Source organism: Tursiops truncatus, chromosome 20 (genome assembly GCF_011762595.2).
Source record: "Tursiops truncatus isolate mTurTru1 chromosome 20, mTurTru1.mat.Y, whole genome shotgun sequence".
NCBI lineage: Eukaryota > Metazoa > Chordata > Mammalia > Artiodactyla > Delphinidae > Tursiops > Tursiops truncatus.
In genome coordinates, this window is record NC_047053.1 from 44386399 (window position 1) to 44409142 (window position 22744).

The 22744-nt window shown below is 40.3% G+C and overlaps 2 protein-coding genes across 6 annotated transcripts in view; one reads left to right on the forward strand and one right to left on the reverse strand.

Moving 5' to 3' along the window:
- The window catches only part of MILR1 (mast cell immunoglobulin like receptor 1), a 28359-nt gene extending 12293 nt beyond the window's left edge, over positions 1-16066 (forward strand). The window contains exons 4-8 of one of the 3 annotated variants that reach the window (XM_019944407.3): positions 165-278; positions 6453-6542; positions 7253-7321; positions 7739-7819; positions 8039-8337. In XM_019944407.3, coding sequence (XP_019799966.1) covers positions 165-278; positions 6453-6542; positions 7253-7321; positions 7739-7791 — 326 coding nt within the window. In that variant the 3' untranslated portion in view covers positions 7792-7819; positions 8039-8337. Of the gene's footprint in view, positions 1-164; positions 279-6452; positions 6543-7252; positions 7322-7738; positions 7820-8038; positions 8338-13335 lie in introns of those variants that run through there. The other 2 variants (XM_019944406.3, XM_073797445.1) reach the window with 2 other exon arrangements.
- POLG2 (DNA polymerase gamma 2, accessory subunit) overlaps positions 1-22744 on the reverse strand; it is a 42254-nt gene that overhangs the window by 8578 nt on the left and 10932 nt on the right. The window contains exons 7-9 of one of the 3 annotated variants that reach the window (XM_073797442.1): positions 21600-21700; positions 19584-19701; positions 16137-16227 (exon numbers count right to left, since the gene is read on the reverse strand). In XM_073797442.1, coding sequence (XP_073653543.1) covers positions 16138-16227; positions 19584-19701; positions 21600-21700 — 309 coding nt within the window. In that variant the 3' untranslated portion in view covers position 16137. Of the gene's footprint in view, positions 1-12217; positions 16228-16505; positions 19702-21599; positions 21701-22744 lie in introns of those variants that run through there. The other 2 variants (XM_019944401.3, XM_019944402.3) reach the window with 2 other exon arrangements.

Here is a 22744-nt window from a genome sequence, read left to right on the forward strand (position 1 = left end):
TCACTAACAAGTTAACTCTCAAGTTGCAGGGCAGGGATTCAGGGTTCAGGGTACATTGGTTAACCTGGGAGACAGTCGTGATCACCCTTTCCAGAACATTTCACAATTCAATATCATTGGAAAAGAAGGCTGTGCAGTGACCAGTGAATGCTGTCTTCTTCCAGGAGGAGAGAGCTGTCCTTTCTGCCTGCAGCTACTGCTTCTGGGGTTTCTGCTTCTGGTGCTAATAGTAATAATCCTAATTCTGGCATTTTGGACGCTACCAAAGTACAAAGCAAGTAAGTTCCTTAGGAGCTTTGCCATTGTTTTCCCTGGGTTTTGGATACAGACAGCAGGGTGAGGGCAAGGAGGAAGGGAAAGGGGAATCAGAAATGGGATGTAAAGAAAATGAGAAGAGAAGGAAAAGATGCAAAAGGAGAAGGTAATGAACGACTTCCTGAACGGTTCACACATAGCACAGTTCTCTTTTCTCTGGTAAAGACTTCCCTATTTAGACTGCTTGTGGGTGTGTGACCTGTGCAGTCACACAGGGCCCCGTGCTAAGGAGACAGTTTAATGCTCCGCTGTCACTGTCTTGAAATTCGTAATACAATAAAAAAAATTTTTAATATTATTTTTTAATTGTGGTAAAATATGCATAACAATAAAATTTACCCTGTTGGCCACTGTTAAGTATATATTCAGTGGCATTAAGTACATTCACATTCCTGTGCAACCAACACCAGCCATCCACTTTTTCATCTTGCAAAAACTGAAGCTCTGTACCCATTCAACAGTATGGGTTATTTCTCTCTCCTCCCAGCCCCTGGCAAACACCATTCTACTTTCTGTCTATGAATTTGACTACTTTAGAAATCGCATATAGGTGGAATCATACAGTATTTGTCCTTTTGTAACTGGCTTATTTCATTTAACACAATGTCCTCAAGGTTCATCGCTGTTGTATACGTGTCAGAATTTCCTTCATTTCAGGACTTCCCTGGAGGTTCAGGGGTTAAAACTCCACGCTTCCACTTCAGGGAGCACGGGTTTGATCTGTGGTCAGGGAACTAAGATCCCACAAGCCATGTGGTGGGGCCCCCAAAATTTTTTTCCTTCATTTTAAAAGCTGAATAATATTCCATTATATATATATACACACACACACACACACATATATATATACACACACATATATATACACACACACATGCACATATGTGTACATACACACACACACACACACACACTTTGTTTACCCGTTCACCCATCAATGAACTCTTGGATTTCTTCCACCTTTTGGCTATTGTGAGTAGTGCTGTTTTGAACTTGGGTGTACAAATCTCAATAATTTTTAAACAAGAGGCCCTGCATTTTCATTTTGCACAAAGCCTGCAAATGACGTAGTGGGTTCAGACTGCCAGAGCTTTGCTTTGTAGTTTTCAGTGTCCTCACTGGGTCTGCCACTCGGAGGAAGCTCAGTACATGAAGACAAAAAGAGCCTCATTCTCTCTGCCCCACCTTAAGTGCTGCATTAAACCTCATTTACTACGTTTCATAATTCACGCCTTATGACCTCTAGTTAAGATTTCAAAGTGGCCTTTTCATTTGGCACGCTACTACGGAGAAATATTGAGATTTACACAAAAGACAGTTTGTGTCTCAGGACCGACACCTGCCAGTGAGCTTCGGGGCATTGAGTGGGCTCCTTCACCTGCCTGAGCCTCAGCGTTCTGACCTGTAAAATGGGGCCGTGGGAGATACTACTGTCAGACCTGGGGAGAGAACTAAGTGATACATGTTAGGCTCTTGGCCTTCTTCCATCTCTAAAGTCCTAATTCACGGAAATCCAGGACCCAGTTGACAGGAAACTTGAAAACAGATGTCAAAATGTATACATCTCATACATTAAAAAAAATTTTTTTTTTGTAATGTAAAGCATTTTAAAATTGAAGTATAATTAACCTACAACACTATGTTAGTTTCAGGTGCACAACAGAGTGCTTCGAATTTCTATACATTACAAAATGACCACCATGATAAGTCTCGTTACAAAGCTATTACAATATTATTGACTATATTTCCCATGCTGTACATTTCATCCCTGTGACTCATTTATTTTGTATATATTTATTTAGTTATTTATTTTGGTTGCACTGGGTCTTAGTTGCAGCAGGCGGACTCCTTAGTTCTGGTACCTGGGCTCGTTAGTTGTGGCACGTGGGCTCGTTAGTTGTGGCATGCAAACTTGTAGTTGCGGCATGCATGTGGGATCTAGTTCCCTGACCAGGGATCAAACCCGGGCCCCCTGAATTGGGAGCACAGAGTCTTAACCACTGCACCACCAGGGAAGTCCCTGACATTTATTTTGTAACTTGAAGTTTATACTTCTTAATCTCTCTCACTTATTTCATTCACCCCCCACCCCTGTGGCAACCACCTGTTTGTTCTCTGTATCTATGTGTCTGTTTTTTGTTATGTTTGTTCATTTGTTTTGTTTTCCAGATTCCACATATAAGTGAAATCATACAGTATTTGTCTTTCTCTGTCTGACTCATTTCACTTAGCATAATACCCTCTAGGTGCATTTATGTTGTCACAAGTGGCAAGATTTCATTCTTCATTATGGCTGAGTAATATTCCATTGTGTGTGTACCACATACCACATCTTCTTTATCCATTCATCTATCAACAGACACTTAGATTGCTTCCATAGCTTGGCTGTTTGTTGTAAATAAGGCTGTAGTGAACACAGGGGTGCATGTATCTTTTAAAATTAGTGTTTTGTTTTCTTCAGAAAAATATCCAGAAGTGGAATTGCTGGATCATATTTTTAATTTTTTGAGAAACCTCCATACTGTTTTCCATATTGGCTGCAGCAATTTACATTCCCACCAACAGTGCATGAGGGTTTCCTTTACTCCGCATCCTTGCCAACACTTGTTAGTTATCTTTTTGATGGTAGCTATTCTGACCGGTGTGAGGTGATATCTCATTGTGGTTTTCATTTGCATTTCCCTGATGATTTAGTGATGTTGAGCATCTTTTCATGTGCCTGTTGGCCATCTGTATGTCCTCTTTGGAAAATGTCTATACAGTTCCTCTGCCTGTTTTTACTTTTTACTTTTTTTAATGGGGTAATTAAAAAAAATATTTATTTACTTGTTTGTTTTTGGCCACACCAGGTCTTAGTTGCGGCATGTGGGATCTTTTAGTTGCAGCATGCGGGCTCTTAGTTGTGGCATGCGAACTCTTAGTTGCGCCATGCATGCAGGATCTAGTTCCCCGGCAGGGATCGAACCCAGGCCCCCTGCATTGGGAGCACAGTCTTACCCACTGGACCACCAGGGAACTCCCTGACTGTTTTTAAATTGGGTTTGGTTTTTTGATGTTGAGTTGCATGAATTCTTTGTACATTTTGGATATTAACCCCTTATCAGACATATCATTTGCAACTATCTTCTCCCATTCAGTAGGCTGCTTTTCTGTTTTGTTGATAATCTCCTTCACTGTGCAAGTTTGATGTAGTCCCATTTGTTTATTTTTGCTTTTGCTTCCCTTGCCTGAGGAGACAGAGCCAAAAAAATATTGCTAAGAGCAATGTCAAAGAGCATACTACCTATGTTTTCTTCTGGGTGTTTTATGGTTTCGGATCTTACATTTAGGTCTTTAATCCATTTTGAGTTTATTTTTGTAGATGGTGTGAGAAAGTAGGCCAGTTGATTCTTTTGCATGTGGCTGTCCAGTTTTCCCGATGCCATTTACTGTGTTGTTGTTCCCAATTGTATATTCTTACCTCCTTTGTTGTAAATTAATTGACCATATGAGCATGGGTTCATTTCTGGGCACTCTAGTCTGTTTCATTGATCTATGTGTCTGTTTTCTGTGCCAGTCCCATACTGCTTTGATTATTGTACCTCTGTAGTACAGTTTGAAATTAGAGAGCATGATACCTCCAGCTTTGTTCTTTCTCAGGGTTGTTTTGGCTATTTGAGGTCTTTTGTGTTTCCATGCAAATGTTAGAATTATTTGTCCTAATTCTGTGAAAAATCCCATTGCTAATTTGACAAGGATTGCACTGAACCTGTAGATTGCCTTGGGGAGTACAGTCATTTACAATATTAATTCTTCCAATCTGTGAGCATGGTATATCTTTCCATTTGTTTGTGTTGTGTTCAATTTCTTTCATCAGTGTTTTCCAAGTACAGGTCTTTTACCTCCTTGGTTAGATTTATTCCTAGGTATTTTATTCTTTTTGGTGCAATTACAAATAGGATTGTTTTCTTAATTTCTCTTTCAGATAGTTCATTTTTGGTGTATAGAAATGCAACTGATTTCTGTATATTAATTTTGTATCCTGCAACTTTACTGAATTCATTTATTTGTTCTAATAGTTCTAATTCTTTGGTGGCATCTTTAGGATTTTCTATATATAGTATGTCATCTGCAAACAGTGACAGTTTTACTTTTTCTTTCCAATTTGGATTCCTTTTTTTCTTCTTCTTGTCTGATTGCTATGGCTAGGACTACCAATACTATTTTCAATAAAAGTGGCAAGAGTGAGCATCCTTGTCTTGTTCCTGATCTTAGAGGAAATGCTTTCAGCTTTTCATTACTGAGTATAATGTTAGCCATGGGCTTGTTATATATGGTCTTTATTATGTTGAGGTATGTTACCTCTATACCCACGTTGACAGTTTTTACCGTAAATTGATGTTGAATTTTGTCCAAATCTTTTTCTGCATCTATTGAGATGATCATATAATTGTTATGCAATTTGTTAATGTGGTGTATCACATTGATTTGCAGATATGGAAACATCCTTCTATCTCTGGGATAAATCTCACTTGATCATGGTGTATGATCCTTTCAATATATTGTTGAATTTGGTTTGCTAATATTTTGTTGAAGCTTTTTGCATCTATGTTCATCAGTTATATTGGCCTGTAATTTTTTTGTGTGTGTGTGGTACGTGGGCCTCTCACTGTTGTGGCCTCTCCCGTTGTGGAGCACAGCCTCCAGACGCGCAGGCTCAGCGGCCATGGCTCACGGGCCTAGCCACTCCACAGCATGTGGGATCTTCCCGGACCGGGGCACGAACCCGCGTCCCCTGCATCGGTAGGCAGACTCTCAACCACTGCGCCACCAGGGAAGCCCTGGCCTGTAATTTTCTTTTTCTCTGGTGTCTTTGTCTGGTTTTGATATCAGGGTGATACTGGCCTCATAGAATGAGTTTGAAAGTGTTCCTTCCTCTTCAACATTTTGTAGAATTCACCTGCGAAGCCATCTGATCTGGGACTTTTGTTTGTTGGGAGTTTTTTGATTACTGATTCAATTTCATATTGAATGGTAATTGGTCTCTTCATATTTTCTATTTCTTCCTGATTGAGTCTTAGGAGATTGTACATTTTAGGAATTTATCCATTTCTTCTAGGTTTTCTATTTTATTGGTGTATAATTGTTTGTAGTAATCTCTTACAGCCCTTTGTATTTCTGTGGTGTCAGTTTTAACTTCTTTCATTTCTGATTTTATTTATTTGAGCTCTCTATTTTCTTGATGAACCTAGCTAAAGGTGTATCAATTTTGTTTGGCTTTTCATAGAACCAGTTCTTAGTTTCATCAATCTTTTCTATTGTTTTCTTTTAGTCTCTATTTCACTTATTCCTACTCTGATCTTTATTATTTCTTTCCTTCTACTAACTTTTCTTCTTTTTCTATTTCCTTTAGGTGTAAAGTTAGGTTGTTTATTTATGATTTTTCTTGTTTCCTGAGCTAGGATTGTATTGCAATAAACTTCTCTCTTAGAACTGCTTTTGCTGGGTCCCTTAGATTTTGGATGGTTGTGCTTCCATTTTCATTTGTCTCCAGGTATGTTTTTAATTTCCTCTTTAATGTCTTCAGTGACTCATTGGTTGGTTAGGAGCATATTGTTTATCCTCCATGTGTTTGTGTTTTTTGCAGTGTTTTTATTGTAGGTGATTTCTAGTCTCATACTGTTGTGATCAGAAAGGATGCTTGATATGATTTCAATCCTCTTAAATTTATTGCATCTCATACTTTTAAAAAACATGTCTCCTTTTCCTACAAAATGCGCAGGGTCTTACAAAAGTGGAATTAATATTCTTGAGTACTGGCCAGGACTAAATGGAAGTCAGCTGGGTAATTTACTATCACAGATATTACAAAGCTTTTTACAGCCTATTCTTTTCAGCGAAGGAAAGAAAAGGTGTCTCTGGCCATCTCAAGCATAATCTGATAGGCAAAGGATGTTATTTGCAGACCCAAGAAAATAAATCAGAAGGGTTCCTGCCTTAGAGAAGCAGATGCTATGGACTCCTTGCTGAGTCTATGGTTTTCCTTTAATAGACAACAGTTTAGGCCATTGGAGCAGGTCATTATTTCAGAACTCTGGGGAATTCCCCTCCTGTGGCTAAAGTAGTTTAATTTAATGATTCTGCACCAATTTATATAGGAAAAGCTATGAAAGATAATGCACCCAGAGTCTATGGAAATACACCCGTGGAAGATGGAATATATACAAATATCTGTAAAAATCAAGCAGGTAAGAGAACTTTGTTGGTGATTCTGGTTGGTTTGGGGTTTTTGTCTTTAAAAAATTTTTAAGGTCGTACAGACACGTGTAAAAAATTGCAGAAGCAGAGTATAGTGTCTCCCTCCCATCCCGACACCCTATCCCACTTTCCAGAGGCATTAACCAATTTTAAAATCCTTCCACAGATATTTCATGTGTATGTTAGCATCTAAATAAATGGTAGCAATGGTAGCATGTCATAGATATGTCATTCTACACCTTGATTTTTTCACTTAACAACGTATCTTGGAGATTTTTTCCTATCAGTTCAGAATGATCCACACTGTGTTCCAATCTCTTTGATGATCACCTCTTAAGGCTGGCATCATTTGCTGCTTTATAGTAAACAGACCCAGGACCTTGGCCAACAATGAGAACAATCCCAGCCAACGCTGACTGAGGGCCGGTCATGTGCCAGGCACAGTGCTAAGCAATTTACCTGCCCTGTCTGGTACAAACGCCACTAACTCCCAATTTATATCATTCCCACTGTACAGATGAGAAATCTGTGCCAGGCTTAGAACCAAGGCAATGTGTTTCCAAAGCCTGAGATGGTAAGTACTCTCTGCAAAGTCCAGAGGTGACATGACATTGTGAGGGTAGCTGGCAAGCCACTGCCCTCAAGTGATCAGAGATTTGGATTATAGGCCCAATAACTCTGTTTCTTGTCTTTTACCCAGGGACTGAATACTCTCAGGAGATACATTATGCCACCCCCATGTTCCAGGAGGTGGCACCGAGAGATCAGGGTGAGCCACAGTTTGGGATAAGGGATGCTATCGAAATGGGAGAGTAGTCTCTGTGAGGTCACCATACTCCTAGGCTTTAGGAACCCAAGGATGGGATGAATGGGGGCAACATGCATACCCCAGGAAACCAATAGCAATCAGTACCATGGCTCCTAACAAATTTCATCAGGAGATGGGTAGATGGGGAGGAGAGAAGGATGTGGAGGGGAGAATATCATATAAAAAATCCAGAGAGAAGGATGCAGGTGCACTTCTAAAAACTTTTCAAGAATACATCATTTAATATAGTCCAGGAAAAAAAAATACAGTTAATACTTGGTTCTGTCAGGCCACCCAGCTATTAAAATAGAATTTTTTAAGAGCTTCTATGGATATATATCCTAAGTTTACTGAATTATTTTCTCTTTTATATTATAGAAACCTGTAATGATTGTAAAACTGGATATGTCTATTCTGAACTCATCTTCTGAGATTTAAAGATAGAAACTACATCTCAGGGTAAGATGCTTTTTATAAAGCTGATTTCCATAACGAAAAAGCAAACCTGATTGACACTTAAAAAGGTTTCACCTGGTTACCTAAAGTGAATCACTGTTTTTCATGTTTAAACACTATCCTTTGGCCCTTTCAGGTACATCCAATCCTGTCATCAGACAACAGGTTTGTCAGATAGGATCCTGACTAGTGACAGTTTTTAAATGCTTTTGCTATTTTTAGGCATGGACCATTTCCCCCATGACCACACCATTTAATGAAGAATAATTGTTCAACCACTATGCTCTTCATAAGTGCATCCTGGAAGCGCTACAACGATCATCTACCCATCCCTATGCCCATTAAAGGTTCAGAAGCAGACACACAGAGCAAAAGCCATGTCTAAATTCTAAAACAAAAACTGGTGACCTTGAAAAGGTGTCTGAAGAAAATGGCACCTGCAGTCACCATTGGAGGAAGGCAAGATTACTCAACAAGTACACATTTATTATCCATTGCCATTAAAATTTGCTCTCAGCTTCTGGAAGCCTGCAAAATTATTTATATTGATTTCCATGGACTTTCTCAGTCATCAAGATTTAGGTCATGTCAAAGGCATGCCTTTATATGCTGCATTTCCCATCAGCTCTCTGTCAAGAGAACAGCGCAGAGTTGACTTGGGGGAGAAGAGAGAAGTAGATTAGTTTCCCAGGACTGCTGTAACAAATTACCACAAACTGGTGGCTTAAAACAACAGAAATGTATTTTCTTACGGTTCCAGAGGTCAGAAATCCAAAGTCAAGGTGCCAGCAGGGCTGCGCTCCCTCCAAAGGCTCTGGGGCAGAAGTCTCACTTGCTGCTTCCAGTTTCTGGTGGCTCCTGGTGTTTCGTGGCTTGTGGCAGCACCTCTCCAATCTCTGCCTCATCTTCACGTGGCCTTCTCTCCCTCTGCCTTTCTCTTATAAAGACACTGGTCAGCAGATTTAGGTCAATCCAGGTTGACCTCATCTTGAGATCCTTAACTTATTAATTACATCTGCAAAGACACTTTTTCCAAATAAGGTGATATTCACAGGTTCCAGGAGTTAGGACTTGTCTTTTTGGGGAGCCAACATTCAGCCCACTTCAGGGGACAAAATTATTTCTGGTTTGAATCTCTTATCCTAGGAGTTATAAGTTAAGTCCAGTAAAGCCAAGAGGCATTTCTTGGGTTCCAGACAAACAAAATAACTTGACCAAAATTGTTCTGCTCTGCTCTTTTTCTCTGTTCCCAACAATGGACCTTTGACTAGCAAAATCATAGCTATTAGACACTAAATCTGTGGAACACCTACAAGGCCAGTATTATTAACTTGCTTTTACAGGTAAGGAAATTTAGGCTTAAATGGGATAATTTCTCAGGGTCATCCCTAGCTTGGTACGTGGTTGAACTGGGACTTAAATCCCAGCAAAGAACAGCAGCAGCACTGGCTGTGGGAATGCATCTTCAGGGTGGGAAGGGATATTGTGCACACAGGTCCAGATGAATTTGAGGATTTTGTTGCCTAAAGCAGCATTCATGAACATAATTTCCCCCCTTTCTCTGTTGATATTGTTATTTGGAAGAAATCGGTATATCACAGAGGCTAAGAGTGTGGGGGCTGTGGAGTCAGAGTGAGCTGAATCCAGGTTCAGTCCTGTGCTAACTGTGTGACTCTGGGTAAGTTACATAAACTCCCTGGGCTTCAGTTTCCTCATTTGAGAGGGTCGGGGGGAGGAGGGGGAGAGAGAGAAATAATACCTACATCATGGAGCTGCTGTGAGAATTAACTCAGGTAATGGATGTAAAAGGTTTGGAACAGGGCTTGGCACAAAGTAAGAACTAAAACAATGACTAGCTATTCATAGTATGATTGATCATGCTTAGCTTGAGTCATACTAATCGGCTGTTCCCCTTAGAAATCATTAAGTCTTTGAGGTTATAAACTTAGTGACTTGCCCACCGTTGCTTCTTCATGTCTCAATCATGAAGCAGAGCCTGAGGCAAGGACTTGGTGCAGGTTGTTTATATGAGGGCCCAGGGAGAGTGAAATAGAGAAGGAAAGGGGTGGGGAGGGGCTAGCAAATTAATGAGCATACCAGTAACTGGATTTGATCCTATTAAGACCTTATTTTTTTATGTATGTATGTATGCAGGCTGCACTGGGTCTTAGTTGCTTCTTCATTGTGGCATGCATGCAGGATCTAGTTCCCCAACCAGGGATCGAACCCAGGCCCCCTGCATTGGGAGTGTGGAGTCTTACCCACTGGACCACCAGGGAAGTCCCCTATGAAGACCTTTTGAGGTCTTGAAGTCCAGAATGCCCCTGGGTTTCACAGCATGCCCTGAATTGACAGCCTCTCATTTTCTCTTGCAAAGCTTCTAAAGCAGTTAGTAGAAGCCAACCAACTCCACAATCCATATAATTACTATTGCCTCATGCCTTTCAAGTGCTAGAACTATTGCATAACCTAGTGCTTCATTATCTACCTCTGCTCCCTTCCCCACTGCAGGGGAAAGTCTTAGAAATTGTGAAGCTATGGCATGTAAGGATTATCTCCACTCCCCTTACCACCGGCAACAGAGTCCTTATTGCCATTCATCCTGGGAGGAATTCCGTTTCCCAGGGCTGCTTTCTAGGGCCTTCTGATAGTCTTATCCTGAGCTAGCCTGGAAAGCAGAGCCTGAGAAAAGGCCTTGTGTGGAACAGAAGGGACACTAGGGAACAGGCGTGAGGGACTGGAGGAAAAGCCAGAACAAGGTATAAGGTTGAGCTGGGCATTGCTGTGGGCAACTGGCGCTTGACCCCACTGGAACCATCTGCAGAGTGAAAAAATGTCTCTCAGAATTGTCCACTTGAGGACTGATAGTGAGAAGCATTTACCCATCAGCTTCCATCCCCCACTAAGGGCTGCCCCAGGAGGAGATGCATCTCCCACTTCTAGGCTGTGCATGTGGGCATTCCAAGTGCACTTCCATTGGCGTCTCACCCAGGGCACTGGAAAGCCCCAGGGCAGAAAAGGAGTCATATGTATTGTATAGTTAAAGCAAGAAAGCTGTCAGCACAAAGTGGGTGAGGCCTCAGATGCAGCTGGAATCAGAGGTGGGGCCCAGAGGATGTGACTGGTGGTTGCTCTGCCATCTCTCAACATTTCCTTTGTAACAACTATAATAACGACAAAAATAATAACTGCCATGGGCAGTTAAGTGTCAAGTGTACTTATCCTCACAACTCCCTCCTCGCCCAACTCTGAATTTCTGTGGCTTCCGCCTGTATCTACCCACTGAGCAGATGTTGAGCCCCACCCCCATGGCTTTTGCATGAATTGTTTAGGAGGGGAAGAAGAAAAGGAAGAGGAAGAGGATCTACTGAGTTTTCGTTTCAATAGTTACACTTTTTTCATGTCTAGAAGTTTCCGTTTGGTTCTTTTTTTAAATTTATTTATATATTTATTTTTGGCTGCATTGGGTCTTTGTTGCTGGGCACGGGCTTTCTCTAGTTGTGGTGAGCGGGGGCTACTCTTCGTTGTGGTGCGTGGGCTTCTCATTGCAGTGGCTTCTCTTGTTGCAGAGCACGGGCTCTAGGCCCCTGGGCTTCAGTAGTTGTGGCTTGCAGGCTCTAGAGCGCAGGCTCAGTAGTTGTGGGGCATGGCCTTAGTTGCTCCGCAGCATGTGGGATCTTCCCGGACCAGGGCTCGAACCTGTGTCCCCTGCATTGGCAGGTGGTTTCTTTTTTTTTTTTTTTTTTTTTTTTGCGGTACGCGGGCCTCTCACTGTTGTGGCCTCTCCTGTTGCGGAGCACAGGCTCCAGACGCACAGGCTCAGCGGCCATGGCCCACGGGCCCAGCCGCTCCACGGCATGTGGGATCTTCCCGAACCGGGGCACGAACCCGTGTCCCCTGCATCGGCAGGCGAACTCTCAACCACTGCGCCACCAGGGAAGCCCGGCAGGTGGATTCTTAACCACTGTGCCGCCGGGGAAGTCCAGCCATGTCCTTTATGGTTAGTGTTTTTTTGTGGATGTGTGCCCAGATGAATATTTTTTCAACTTGAGGTCATACAACCATTACCGTATACTACTATCTACTAAAGGCTCTTTTAGTTTACTTTCATATTTCAGTTTATATCCGCCTGGAATTGTTTCTGTGATGTGAAATTGCCATCATACTTGTTTCCACTCCCCCGCATGGACATACCCCGTTGTTCCAGCACTGTCAACTGAAAAGACTGTCCTTTCCCCACTAAACTGCACTGTCACCTTTGTCACAAATCAAATGCCCATATACATGTGGGTTTCTTTCTGCACTCTAGATTCTGTTTCACTGCTCTGCTTATCTCTCCATATCAATGTCATACTCAGCTTTCAAATGCATCTTGATAACTGCAAGAACAATTTTCCCACCTTGTTCTTTTTAAGAATGTCTTAGCTATTCTTGACCTTTTGCATTCTGTATAAATTTTAGACTCAGCTTATCATTTTCTTAAAGAAAAAATGCACATAATAGGGATTGATTGATATTGCATTGAATTTGTAGATCAATTTGGGGAGAATTAACATTTTTACAGTATTGAGTTCTCCAAACTACAAATATCTCACCATTTGTTTATGTCTTCTTCAATTCTCTCAATAGCATTTCATCATTTTCTGCATAAACAGCTTGCACATCTTTTGTTAGATTTAGTCCTAAGTACTTGATATTCTGATGCTATGGTAAATTGGTTTTTGTTGTTGTTGTTTGTTTTTGTTTTTTTGGGTGAAGTAGAAAAGAATAGCTTTATTGCTTTGCCAGGCAAAGGGGGCCACAGCAGGCTCATGCCCTCAAACCTGTGTGTCCCAACCTGGAGGGGGAAGTGAAGAGTTTTACAGTAATGGTTCAAAGAGGAGGGCATGATCAGGTGGTGGACATGCTTCTAATTGGTTGATGGGGAGGTAAGTGGGAGTTAGTTAGCATCATCAGCCTTCTGGTTCAAACCAGTCTGGGGTCTACGTGCTTGTGGGCAGCATAGAGTTAACTTCTCCCACCTGGTGGGGGTTTCCGTATGATTTTAGATGCTATCCATTCCAAGGTATTCTCTCAACCAGGTGTTAGTGCCCAAAAAGTTCTCGCAAAGAAATGGCACAGAAGACATCCCAGTGGTGCTGACGATGAGCGGGAGTTGGTCTAGCTATAAGTTGGGAATAAAGGGTCAGCACCTGGTTTCAGGACTTAATGAAGCTCAGGTTCTTGATGTCTCATCACAGAAAGAATTTAGTGAGAGACAAAGTGATAGGTAAAAAGTAGACTTATTTATAGAGAAACACACTCCACAGACAGAGTGCGGGCCATCTCAGAAGGCGAGAGTGGCCTTGGGAGACACACTCCACAGACAGTGTGGGCCATCTCAGAAGGTGAGAAAGGCCGGTAAATTGTATTTTTATTTCATGTTGTGGATATATAGAAACACAATCACTTTTTTTGGTTGACTTTATATCCAGCAACCTTGCTAAATTCTCTTTTTGATTTTAACAATTTATCTGTAGGTTTTTCTTACAATCTGGAGATCAGAAAACTACTGCTGCTGTTACCGCTGTTGCCTCTGCCACAACTGCCTCACCCAGAAACTGGAGCCCAATGGAGTGTGGAGTTATGCCACTGGAGACAGTTGCTTTTCAGTGGAAACCATCACCTCCCTTCTACTTTCCAGGTCCCATGTACATGCATCTAATTGGTAGAAGATATTCACAGCCATGCCCTGGCAGCAAAGGAACTGTAATTTTTCAGGTTTCAGACCCCACCAAATAGAAGAAGGGTTATGATGTGGCTTAAGAGAACCAATCAAAATAGCTACCACACTAGCCAAAATATCAATCAAGACTGAGGGGGAAATAAAGACATTTTAAGACAAAGACTGAGAAGGAGGTTTCCCAATCACATTCACACTGAAAGAACTACACAGTGTACTCGATGAAGAAGGAAACTGAATACAGAGGAAGGGTGTAGGATTCAAGAAGCATATGAGTAAATGTGTGTGTGTGTGTGTGTGTGTGTGTGTGTGTGTGTGTGTGTGTGTCAGGGGGAGGCACAGAGTGAGAGAGAGAGGTCTATGAGGTCTGAAAACATTATAAAGTTACCATGATTTTGAAAGTGTGGTATGGGTATATGGCTGGAGAAGTAGAAATATGTAAATGTAACAGGACAGAAAGTCCAGATATAGATCTAAATACATACAGGAGTTTAGCATATGAAAAATATGGCATTTTAAGTCAATGGGGAAAAGATGCAATATTCAATACACTTTAAAAACTTGAGAACATATTTAACAAGTTAGAACTCCACTTCATTCTTTGCAATAAAATTAATTCAGCTAGCTCAAATATTAAAATACCTAAAAATGAAGCCACAGAAGTGCTAAAAGAAAACAGGAGGAATTTTATAATAATCTTTAAGAGGGAAAGGCTTTTCTAGGTATGACTCACAATCCAGAAGACATAAATGATTGTTAAATTTAGTTAGATGAAACATTTAAAAATTACATTTAAAAATCTTAAACTAAGTCAAAAGAATGGGGGGGTATTTTGAATCCATGTCTTTCACAAAGTATGAAGTTCTACAATATATAATGAGTTCTCACAAATTAAGAAAAAAGCCAAAAATCCAATAGGAAACCAGGAAAAGGCAGTATCTGCAAGGTGACACCAGGGCAGCACAAAAACCTTGATGGGATGAAGAGCTGCAAACAGGTGTGCTCTGACCAGCTGCCCTCAAGCATTTGTCCCTTCTGCCCCTTCTGCTCCCAGAGCTGGGAGATTACAACCTAAGGAGACTGCCTTCTCTCAGTGCTGCTTCTCCTGAAGGATGTAAAGGGGAGACTTAACCAGAGGAGTGATCAACAGTGGTTCAGTGATGTCTGAAGCTCCTTCTTTCTCCCTTACTGCCCTGGAGGGACATGGGCTAGTGCCTTGTCTTTGACCTTTATTACACACAACCAGAGACAGTAACTGAGATTTCGGGTAGTACATAAACTTATAGGTTAGGACAATTAGACACCTAAGGATTACAATGACCTTCAAGCACATCTCCTTGGCCCCTCAGACATAATGCAGGGGAAGGCACAGCTGGAGAAGGGCCAGAGCAGGACCCTCTAAAGGGCAGGGGCTCCTCTTCCCAGGTCCAGGAAGGGCATTGCTACCTCTCTTGTCCTGGCCACCATCACCTGGGCATTGTCAGAGCTCCTCTAACATTCCACTCTCCAGTGATCTTTTCAAAATAACAGTATGTCCCTTCTCTGCTCAAACTGTGCCCCCTCCTGCCCTAGTGGCTTCCAGATTCCTTGCTGTGGCCCCCATGGCTCTAAGCAACATGGGCCCTGACCACCTCTCTGACCTCACCTTCTCCCCTTCTCCCCTCTGTTCTGGCCTGCTTTATGTTCCTTGCTCACTCTACACCATTTTCCTCCTAAGGGCCCTAGCACTTGCTACTCCCTTCTGCCTAGAATGTGCTGCCCCAGATGTTCACACAGCTGGCTCCTTCACATCATTCAGTCTCAGCTGGAAGGCCAGTCCTCAGAGGCTCCCCTGATCGCCTATGTAAAGCACACTACCCCAGGCATGATCTAGCACGCCATCCTGCCCTATTTTACAACACCTGAAATTACCTGAAACTGCCCATGCACCTACTTGCTTATTGTCTGTCCCCGCCTCCCCACCCCTAGAAGGGCCTTGTCTGTTTTGTTCACCACTACATCCCCAGCACCTAGAGTTCCTGGTACTTGGATGCTCAAAAAGCCTTTGTGAATAAACAAAATGAAGAGATATACAACACATATAATAACAGGCCAGTCTTTAGGAGAAGCACAACTACCCCTGGCATTTAAATCTGAGAGAAATTTCTCCCATGCTTCCTCACAGGAAGACGTGGTGTACATAGCAAACAAATGCCCTCAAGAACATTCTTATGGCTAAATGAAGAATGAGTTTTATAGAACTATTTCTCATAACATCTTTCAGTACATATTGGTGTGGTGTAATACCTAAGAAGAGTATTTGATAAAACAAAATTTATTAAATGCAATTGGGCTGCAGGGAAGTTTTGTCAAAATAATACCATCCAGGTATGCAGCTCTCTGATAAATTTAACAGTGGTTACTACAGGAGTGAACATCAGAAACCACCCGTAAGTATTTTAAAATATACTTATGAGGGCCCCACTGTTAAGAGAAATAGTAAGTCTGTCTGGGATAGGGCTCAAATATATTTATTTTTAAAAGCTCCACAGGAGATTCTGATGTGTAACTTCAGTCAGACACTTCTGATCTGGATAATCCTCCATAAATATTACTTACCTCAACTGCAGTATAGACATTCCATGTTGCCAGTTAGTGCAGTCAGCTGATCTGAGACCAGGAACACAATCTTCCTGTGAGGCTGAGGCCCCTAAGAAGACAAAGTACCTAAATAAAGGTACCTGTGGGCAGGACTGAGATTTTCTTCAGAAAAATAATTTTTAAAAACATTTTATTCTCAGTTATATTAAAACTAAATATTGGACCCCAAACTGCAAAAATGAAATTTAAACTTTTAAGTAGACATATGGTGGGAATACAGGCATTGCAGTACTGAGAGTTCTGTGGTTAAGGTGAGATAAAGCAAATGAGCAGTTGTGTGTCATGGCATTCTAATTTTATCACCCTCAGTATTCTTGAGAATTGGGATTCTTTTTTTTTTTTTTTTTTTTTTTTTGCGGTACGCGGGTCTCTCACTGGTGTGGCCTCTCCCGTTGCGGAGCACAGGCTCTGGACACGCAGGCCCAGCGGCCATGGCTCACAGGCCCAGCCACTTCGCGGCATGTGGGATCTTCCCTGACTGGGGCACAAACCCGCGTCCCCTGCATCAGCAGGCGGACTCTCAACCACTGCGCCACCAGGGAAGCCCCAGGGTTCTTGATGTGGGAGGAGATACAGATGTGTGATAGAAGAGGTTAAAGTAAAAACTCTTAAGTCCTAAAGGGGCATGAGGGGACTTTTGGGGGGTGATGGAAATGTTCTATATTATCATTGTGGTAGTGGTTACACATTTGTCAGAACTCATAATCTGTACATTTAAAATAGGTAAATTTACTGTATGTAAATCATATCTCAATAAAGCTAATCCACACACACATATACCAGTCCTGAATTTGAATTGCAATTATTGGTGAGTTCGTGATGGCACCCAGAGTATAGTCTCCAAACAGTTTTCCAGTAAAATGAACCAGGGCTACTTGGAGAAACTCTAAACTATACAATCTCTATATTACATATTAGATACCAAGGAAGCTATCAAAGACTACTAAAGTTGTGCCAAAAGGACTTGAGGCCAACATGAAGAGGCTCCTACTGGCCAAAGACAGAACAATTTGTGCATGAAAAAGAGTAACTTTAAAGAGGACAAATCTAGCATTTCTCCCACCTTTCCCATAGCTCTAAGCAAACAGCAGATGAGATATTTTCTTTTATATAAGTATTCTAGCTAATAAATAAAGAAGGAAGATGGAATCAGAATATCACCATTTTGCCACCTCTAATGAACTGACTGATCTAGGCACTGGTCAATGATTGCTAGCATTCCTCCAAGAGAAACAGCCAGACAGTCACTGCTCCCTGATGGGAGAATACAGCCTATAAAATAATCTTGCCCCCCCCCCGCCAAACTGAACTTGAAGCTGATCAAGCCTCTGGATTCAATTCCCAATCTATAGGAAATATATAGAGAGGAATAGGTTAAACTACACCAAGGGGATTCAATAAGCAAAATCCAAACAGTAGAAAACACCATAACAAACAACTCAAATGTCTTGGGGGGGAAAAAAAAAAAAAAAGAGTGTGAGCAGGTGAGAGAGAACTCAAATCTATTGTATAAGGATAAGAGAGACTAAAAGACCTACAACCAACTTTAATAAATGGGTCTTATTTGGATCCTGATCCAACAATGAGACAACTGGAAACTAAGTGGATATGATATTAAAGAATTGGTTTTTAAAAACTTTTTATTATTAAAATCTTCAAACATACACAAAAAGAAGCAGTACATGAACTCCCATGTACCCATCACTCAAATTCAACAACTCAGCACTATCCCTATTTTCCCTCCATATTCTACCACTTTTTTTTTTTTTTTTTTTTGCGTTACGTGGGCCTCTCACTGTTGTGGCCTCTCCCGTTGCGGAGCACAGGCTCCGGACGCGCAGGCTCAGCGGCCATGGCTCACAGGCCCAGCCGCTCCGCGGCATGCGGGATCTTCCCGGACCGGGGCACGAACCCGTGTCCCCTGCGTCGGCAGGCAGACTCTCAACCACTGCGCCACCAGGGAAGCCCCTACCACTTTTTAAAACTAAATTTTAAAACAAGTCTCAGATATCATATATTTTTACTCAAAAATATTTAAGTATGTGTCTCTATCAGACAATGACTTTTTAAAAAGAAAAATAAAGCCATAATATCATTATCACACCCAAGGAAATTCTCAATAATTCCTATTATCATCTACTGTTCATTTTTTTCAGGCGTGAGAATGGTTAACTTAACAAAAGATCCTGAACTAAAATATTTACAAATGAACCGATAGCTGCGATCTGCTTCGAAATAACGTAGAAGGGCGATGTGGGGTGGATGAGGCAAGACTGGTCAAGGGTTGATGGTTGTCGGTGCTGGGTGATAGGTACATGGGGTTAATTATACTATTCTGTGTATGTTTGTGTTTGAAATTCTCCCCAAGAGCAAAAAATAAGAACCAAAAAATAAAGACCTACTAAGTAAAGTCAACTCAGATAAGCCAGCCAAGCTTTTAAGACATTTTACACAAAGTATCAGAATTTTTGTCAGGTTGGTAATGACAACATAGTTAACACAAACATAATCAGCACACAAAAGTTTAAAGATTTCTTATAAACATATCTATTAGAATCAGACATGAAATACACTAATATTAGATTATGCCATTTAACATTTATTTTAGCTTGCTTTGCAAAAGTCAATAAATGTTCTCATTATTAAAATTTTAGTTTTAGGTTAATCTTTGATATTTGACAGTGTATATAAAGACCCTTCTTTCCTGATAACAAAACCCATTTCAGAGAAGACAAGACAGTACTGCCCCAAGGGATAAATTGTGTTTGATCCAAATTAATCACGATATTCTCATTCCCTTGGACAATGACTGGCCTAGTAATGACCATGTGATTCAGTTCTGATAAATAGAATAAAATGTAAATAAGTCTTCTGACCGGGATGTTTGGGAAAGCTTTTACTTTCCTAATTAAAAACAGAAGAGCCTTGGCTGGCTAGCTCTTATCTCTTTGACTTTCTTCCTAACTCGAATGTGGCTGAGAAGGCTAGAAATACATCCGCCATCTTGTGACCAAGAAGAAACAAGTATAAAGATAAAAGCCAATATACTAAAGATGGTGGAAAGACAGCCAAGCGCCTTGCTCCCTAACTACTATAGAGGAAACAATTACACCAGCTCTGGACAGTCTACCCCCTCGATTTCTTGTTATGAAAGAAACAAACTCCAATTTGCTTAAGCCAGTATAGCAGTCCTTTTGTTTCTTATAGCTGAACATATTCCTGATACCATGAAATACATCAAGAAATATAATAAAAACTGAATCAAAAAAAGCACCAAAGAAACCACTAATAATAATCTCAGTTAAATAAGACAACCAAATTAGGAAAGGAGAATATTTATTACACAAATATTAGAATCTATACATTCTTAGCTGATGATATATATTTAGTTAAAAAGTCTTTTACTTTGGATATATGCATCGTTTCCTTCATTGTGGTGTCTCTACTTCTCAGATGTATTAATCCATTCTCCAAAGTAGCTTCAGTAATCAACACTGTGAAGAGGATACTCATTTCATCATATCTAAGAAAAAAAGGTAGTTAACCAAAACATGTGAGCACAAATATAGACTGTAAATTCACCACATTACCAGCTTTAATTACTCAGGAGCCAATGCCACCTTCAAGAGTCACAAAACTCAGGGACTTCCCTGGTAGTCCAGTGGCTAAGGCTCCAAGCTCCCAATGCAGGGGGCCCAGGTTCGATCTCTGGTCAGGGAGCTAGATCCCACATGCTGCAACTAAAGTTCCTGTATACAACAACTAAATTTCTATAAAAAAATTAAGAAAGAAAGAAAGGAAAAAAAGAGTCACAAAACTCAAAGGCAGGGCTTGAGAACTGAACCCAAAAATACTTTTTTCAAGTTTCTGAATCATTTTCAAAGTAAAATTTTCAGGAAGTTTCTGACTTATTGTAATAGCTAGGAAGTCATAAAAGAAAAGAAAATATAAGAAATAAACACTGGTACCTCAACACACCATTTGGTGTGATCTGGATGAACCTCAGAATAACCTCAGCCTTTTGGTATTTGGATACAATCCGAGAAAATAATTTTAGACAAAACTCTCTTATAATACTACTATAATATTAAGATCTAGTGTACAACAAATTATACCAAAAAGCATGCTAAATATATACCTTAGTACACTAACTTACAGTTTCTAGTTTAGCAATAACTGAATATGTTCCACACTGGCCTTCCTTCTGTTTACCCAGTCATACTATCTGATTGTTTCTTTTCTTTTAGGATTCCACCAGAAATTATCTTATTTATCTACTTGCCTGTTGTCTATTCTATCCCACTAGAATAAGTGTCATTAAGAACAGGAAACTTTTCTGTGTTGTTTATTGCTGTATCAAAGAACAAAAAATATAGTGGGTACTTAATAAATATCTGGAGAAAAGTATTCTGGGACAAAGGAAAAAAACTATCCTGGGACATAAAGCCTTTACCATGTAAAGAACAATTGTTAACTTGATATTGTCCACATGACTCAAAGGGTAAGATTTTAGAAACTGAGAACACTGGAAAGTTCAAGTACCACCCCTTCATTTTATATATGATAAAGCCATCAGTTGCTTTATCTATAGAAACTTATTTTTCTTCTGACATCATCTGAAAGGTATATTTTAACAAGTTACTACAGAACTGAGGAGCAAAACACGAAGCTTCACAACTTTTCACCTAAAAGATATGTATTCAACACAAAAAGCTAAAAAAATAACAAAATAAACCCAAAGTAGGGAAAAATGAATTATTTTATTAAAAAACAGAAGTTAATGAAAATAGCAGGGGGTAAGACTAGAGACAGGAGATCAGTTAGGAGATTATTTCAATAATCCAGTCAAGAGATACTGGTGATCTTAATGGGGAGATGTGGATGTGAGATACATTTAGGAGGAAGACAAGAGTTAGTGATGGACTAGACTCTAACAGTAAGGAAGAGGGAGGAGTGAAGGACAATATCCAGGTTTCAGTCTTGAGCAATCAGGTAAACAGAGGTGCAGATCACCGAGAAAACTAGTTCTCTGTTCTCTGGAATAGAATTACCTTCCACTCAGCCTGAGAATGAACAAGGCCAGCAAGGAAAAGGCACTCCACTCATGTTCCCCCAGTCCTGATTCAACAAATGTGTCTAATATAAATAATTCCATCCCTGATAAACTGATAAACTCAGGTACACATACTTCATGGTATTAAGTCTTGAAGTTTCACATAGTTTGCACTTATATATACCTGATGAGTATTGTTTCCTGCTGTACCAATTAACTAAGGGTATGTGGTTCTGTAAATAGGAAAGTTAGGAATAATTTTGAATTATAGTATATATAGATATTTAGAAGAAATCTGTTATAAAGAAACATCGTATAATCAAAAACTCTGAATACATTTTTTAAGCAAGAAAAAACAACATTCTTACTTTGAATAAAGTTGTTCCAATGAGGATGGCACAGTTTCCAAATAACCAGGCCACACAGATATTCCATTTTCTAATAATTCATTAAATAGCCCTTGACAAACCTGGGGAAAAATACAAAAACTCTGAATATGAAAGAAAGAAAAGTAGCTAGAGTTATTACCCTATTTTTATGAAACCACCAATCATCTTTTTCACTCTTTAAAGTGGGCATAAATCCCTTTAATTACATGATAATATTGTTGATAATTTTATATATTGTATACTTATAAATTGTATACTTTTTCTGAAGAACTTAAACACTGCAAAGCTGAATACTAAATGCAAATCTGAAATTTTTATACCAAATATAAGAATTTTTATTATCATCATTCATAACACAAATAAACAAAAGCAAAACAGATTCTATCAGAAAAAAACAGTCCAAAGGGCTAAGTTAACTCTAAACTTATCTGAGACTTGAGAACTGAGCCTAAGGGTTATAATACGATGTAAGGAAGAGAAGGAAGAGCCATTAAAGGAAACTAAGGAGAAGGAGCCAGAAAAGTATGAAGAAAACCCAGAGAGTGGTGTTCCTGAAGCCAACTAAAGAAAATGTTTCAAGAAGAAAAGAATGATTGATTAGTTTCAGTGGAACGCTGGAGACAAAAGCCTGATTGGAAATACAGAAGTAATGATGAGTAAATGACATAGTACACTTTACTGTTTTCTTAAAAATGGTGAAGCAAGAAAAAGAAAAATTTAAAACTCCCTTAACAATCTAGAACTAAAATTCTAAAGCAGAATTTCTCTCATTGGCACTGCTGATATAGGATGTTTAGCAGCATCCCTGGTCTCCATTAGATGTCCGGACCACCCTTCCCCACCTTCTGACAACCAAAAATGTCCCCCAAAATGTCCCCAGATATTACCAAATGTCCCCATGGGGAGGGAGAGGGGGAGGATGGTGGGATGGGGTAGGGGTGTGTGCCTGAGCTAGAGCACTGTTTCTCAAACTTAAACACCAGAATCACCTGGAGGGCTTGCAAAACACAGATGGCTCAGCCTCGCCCCCCAGAGTTTCTGATTCAGCAGGTCTGGCAAGAATTTGCATTTCTAACAAGTTCCCAGGGAAAGACCACAGCGAAGTAAATGGGTGTTAAGGTACA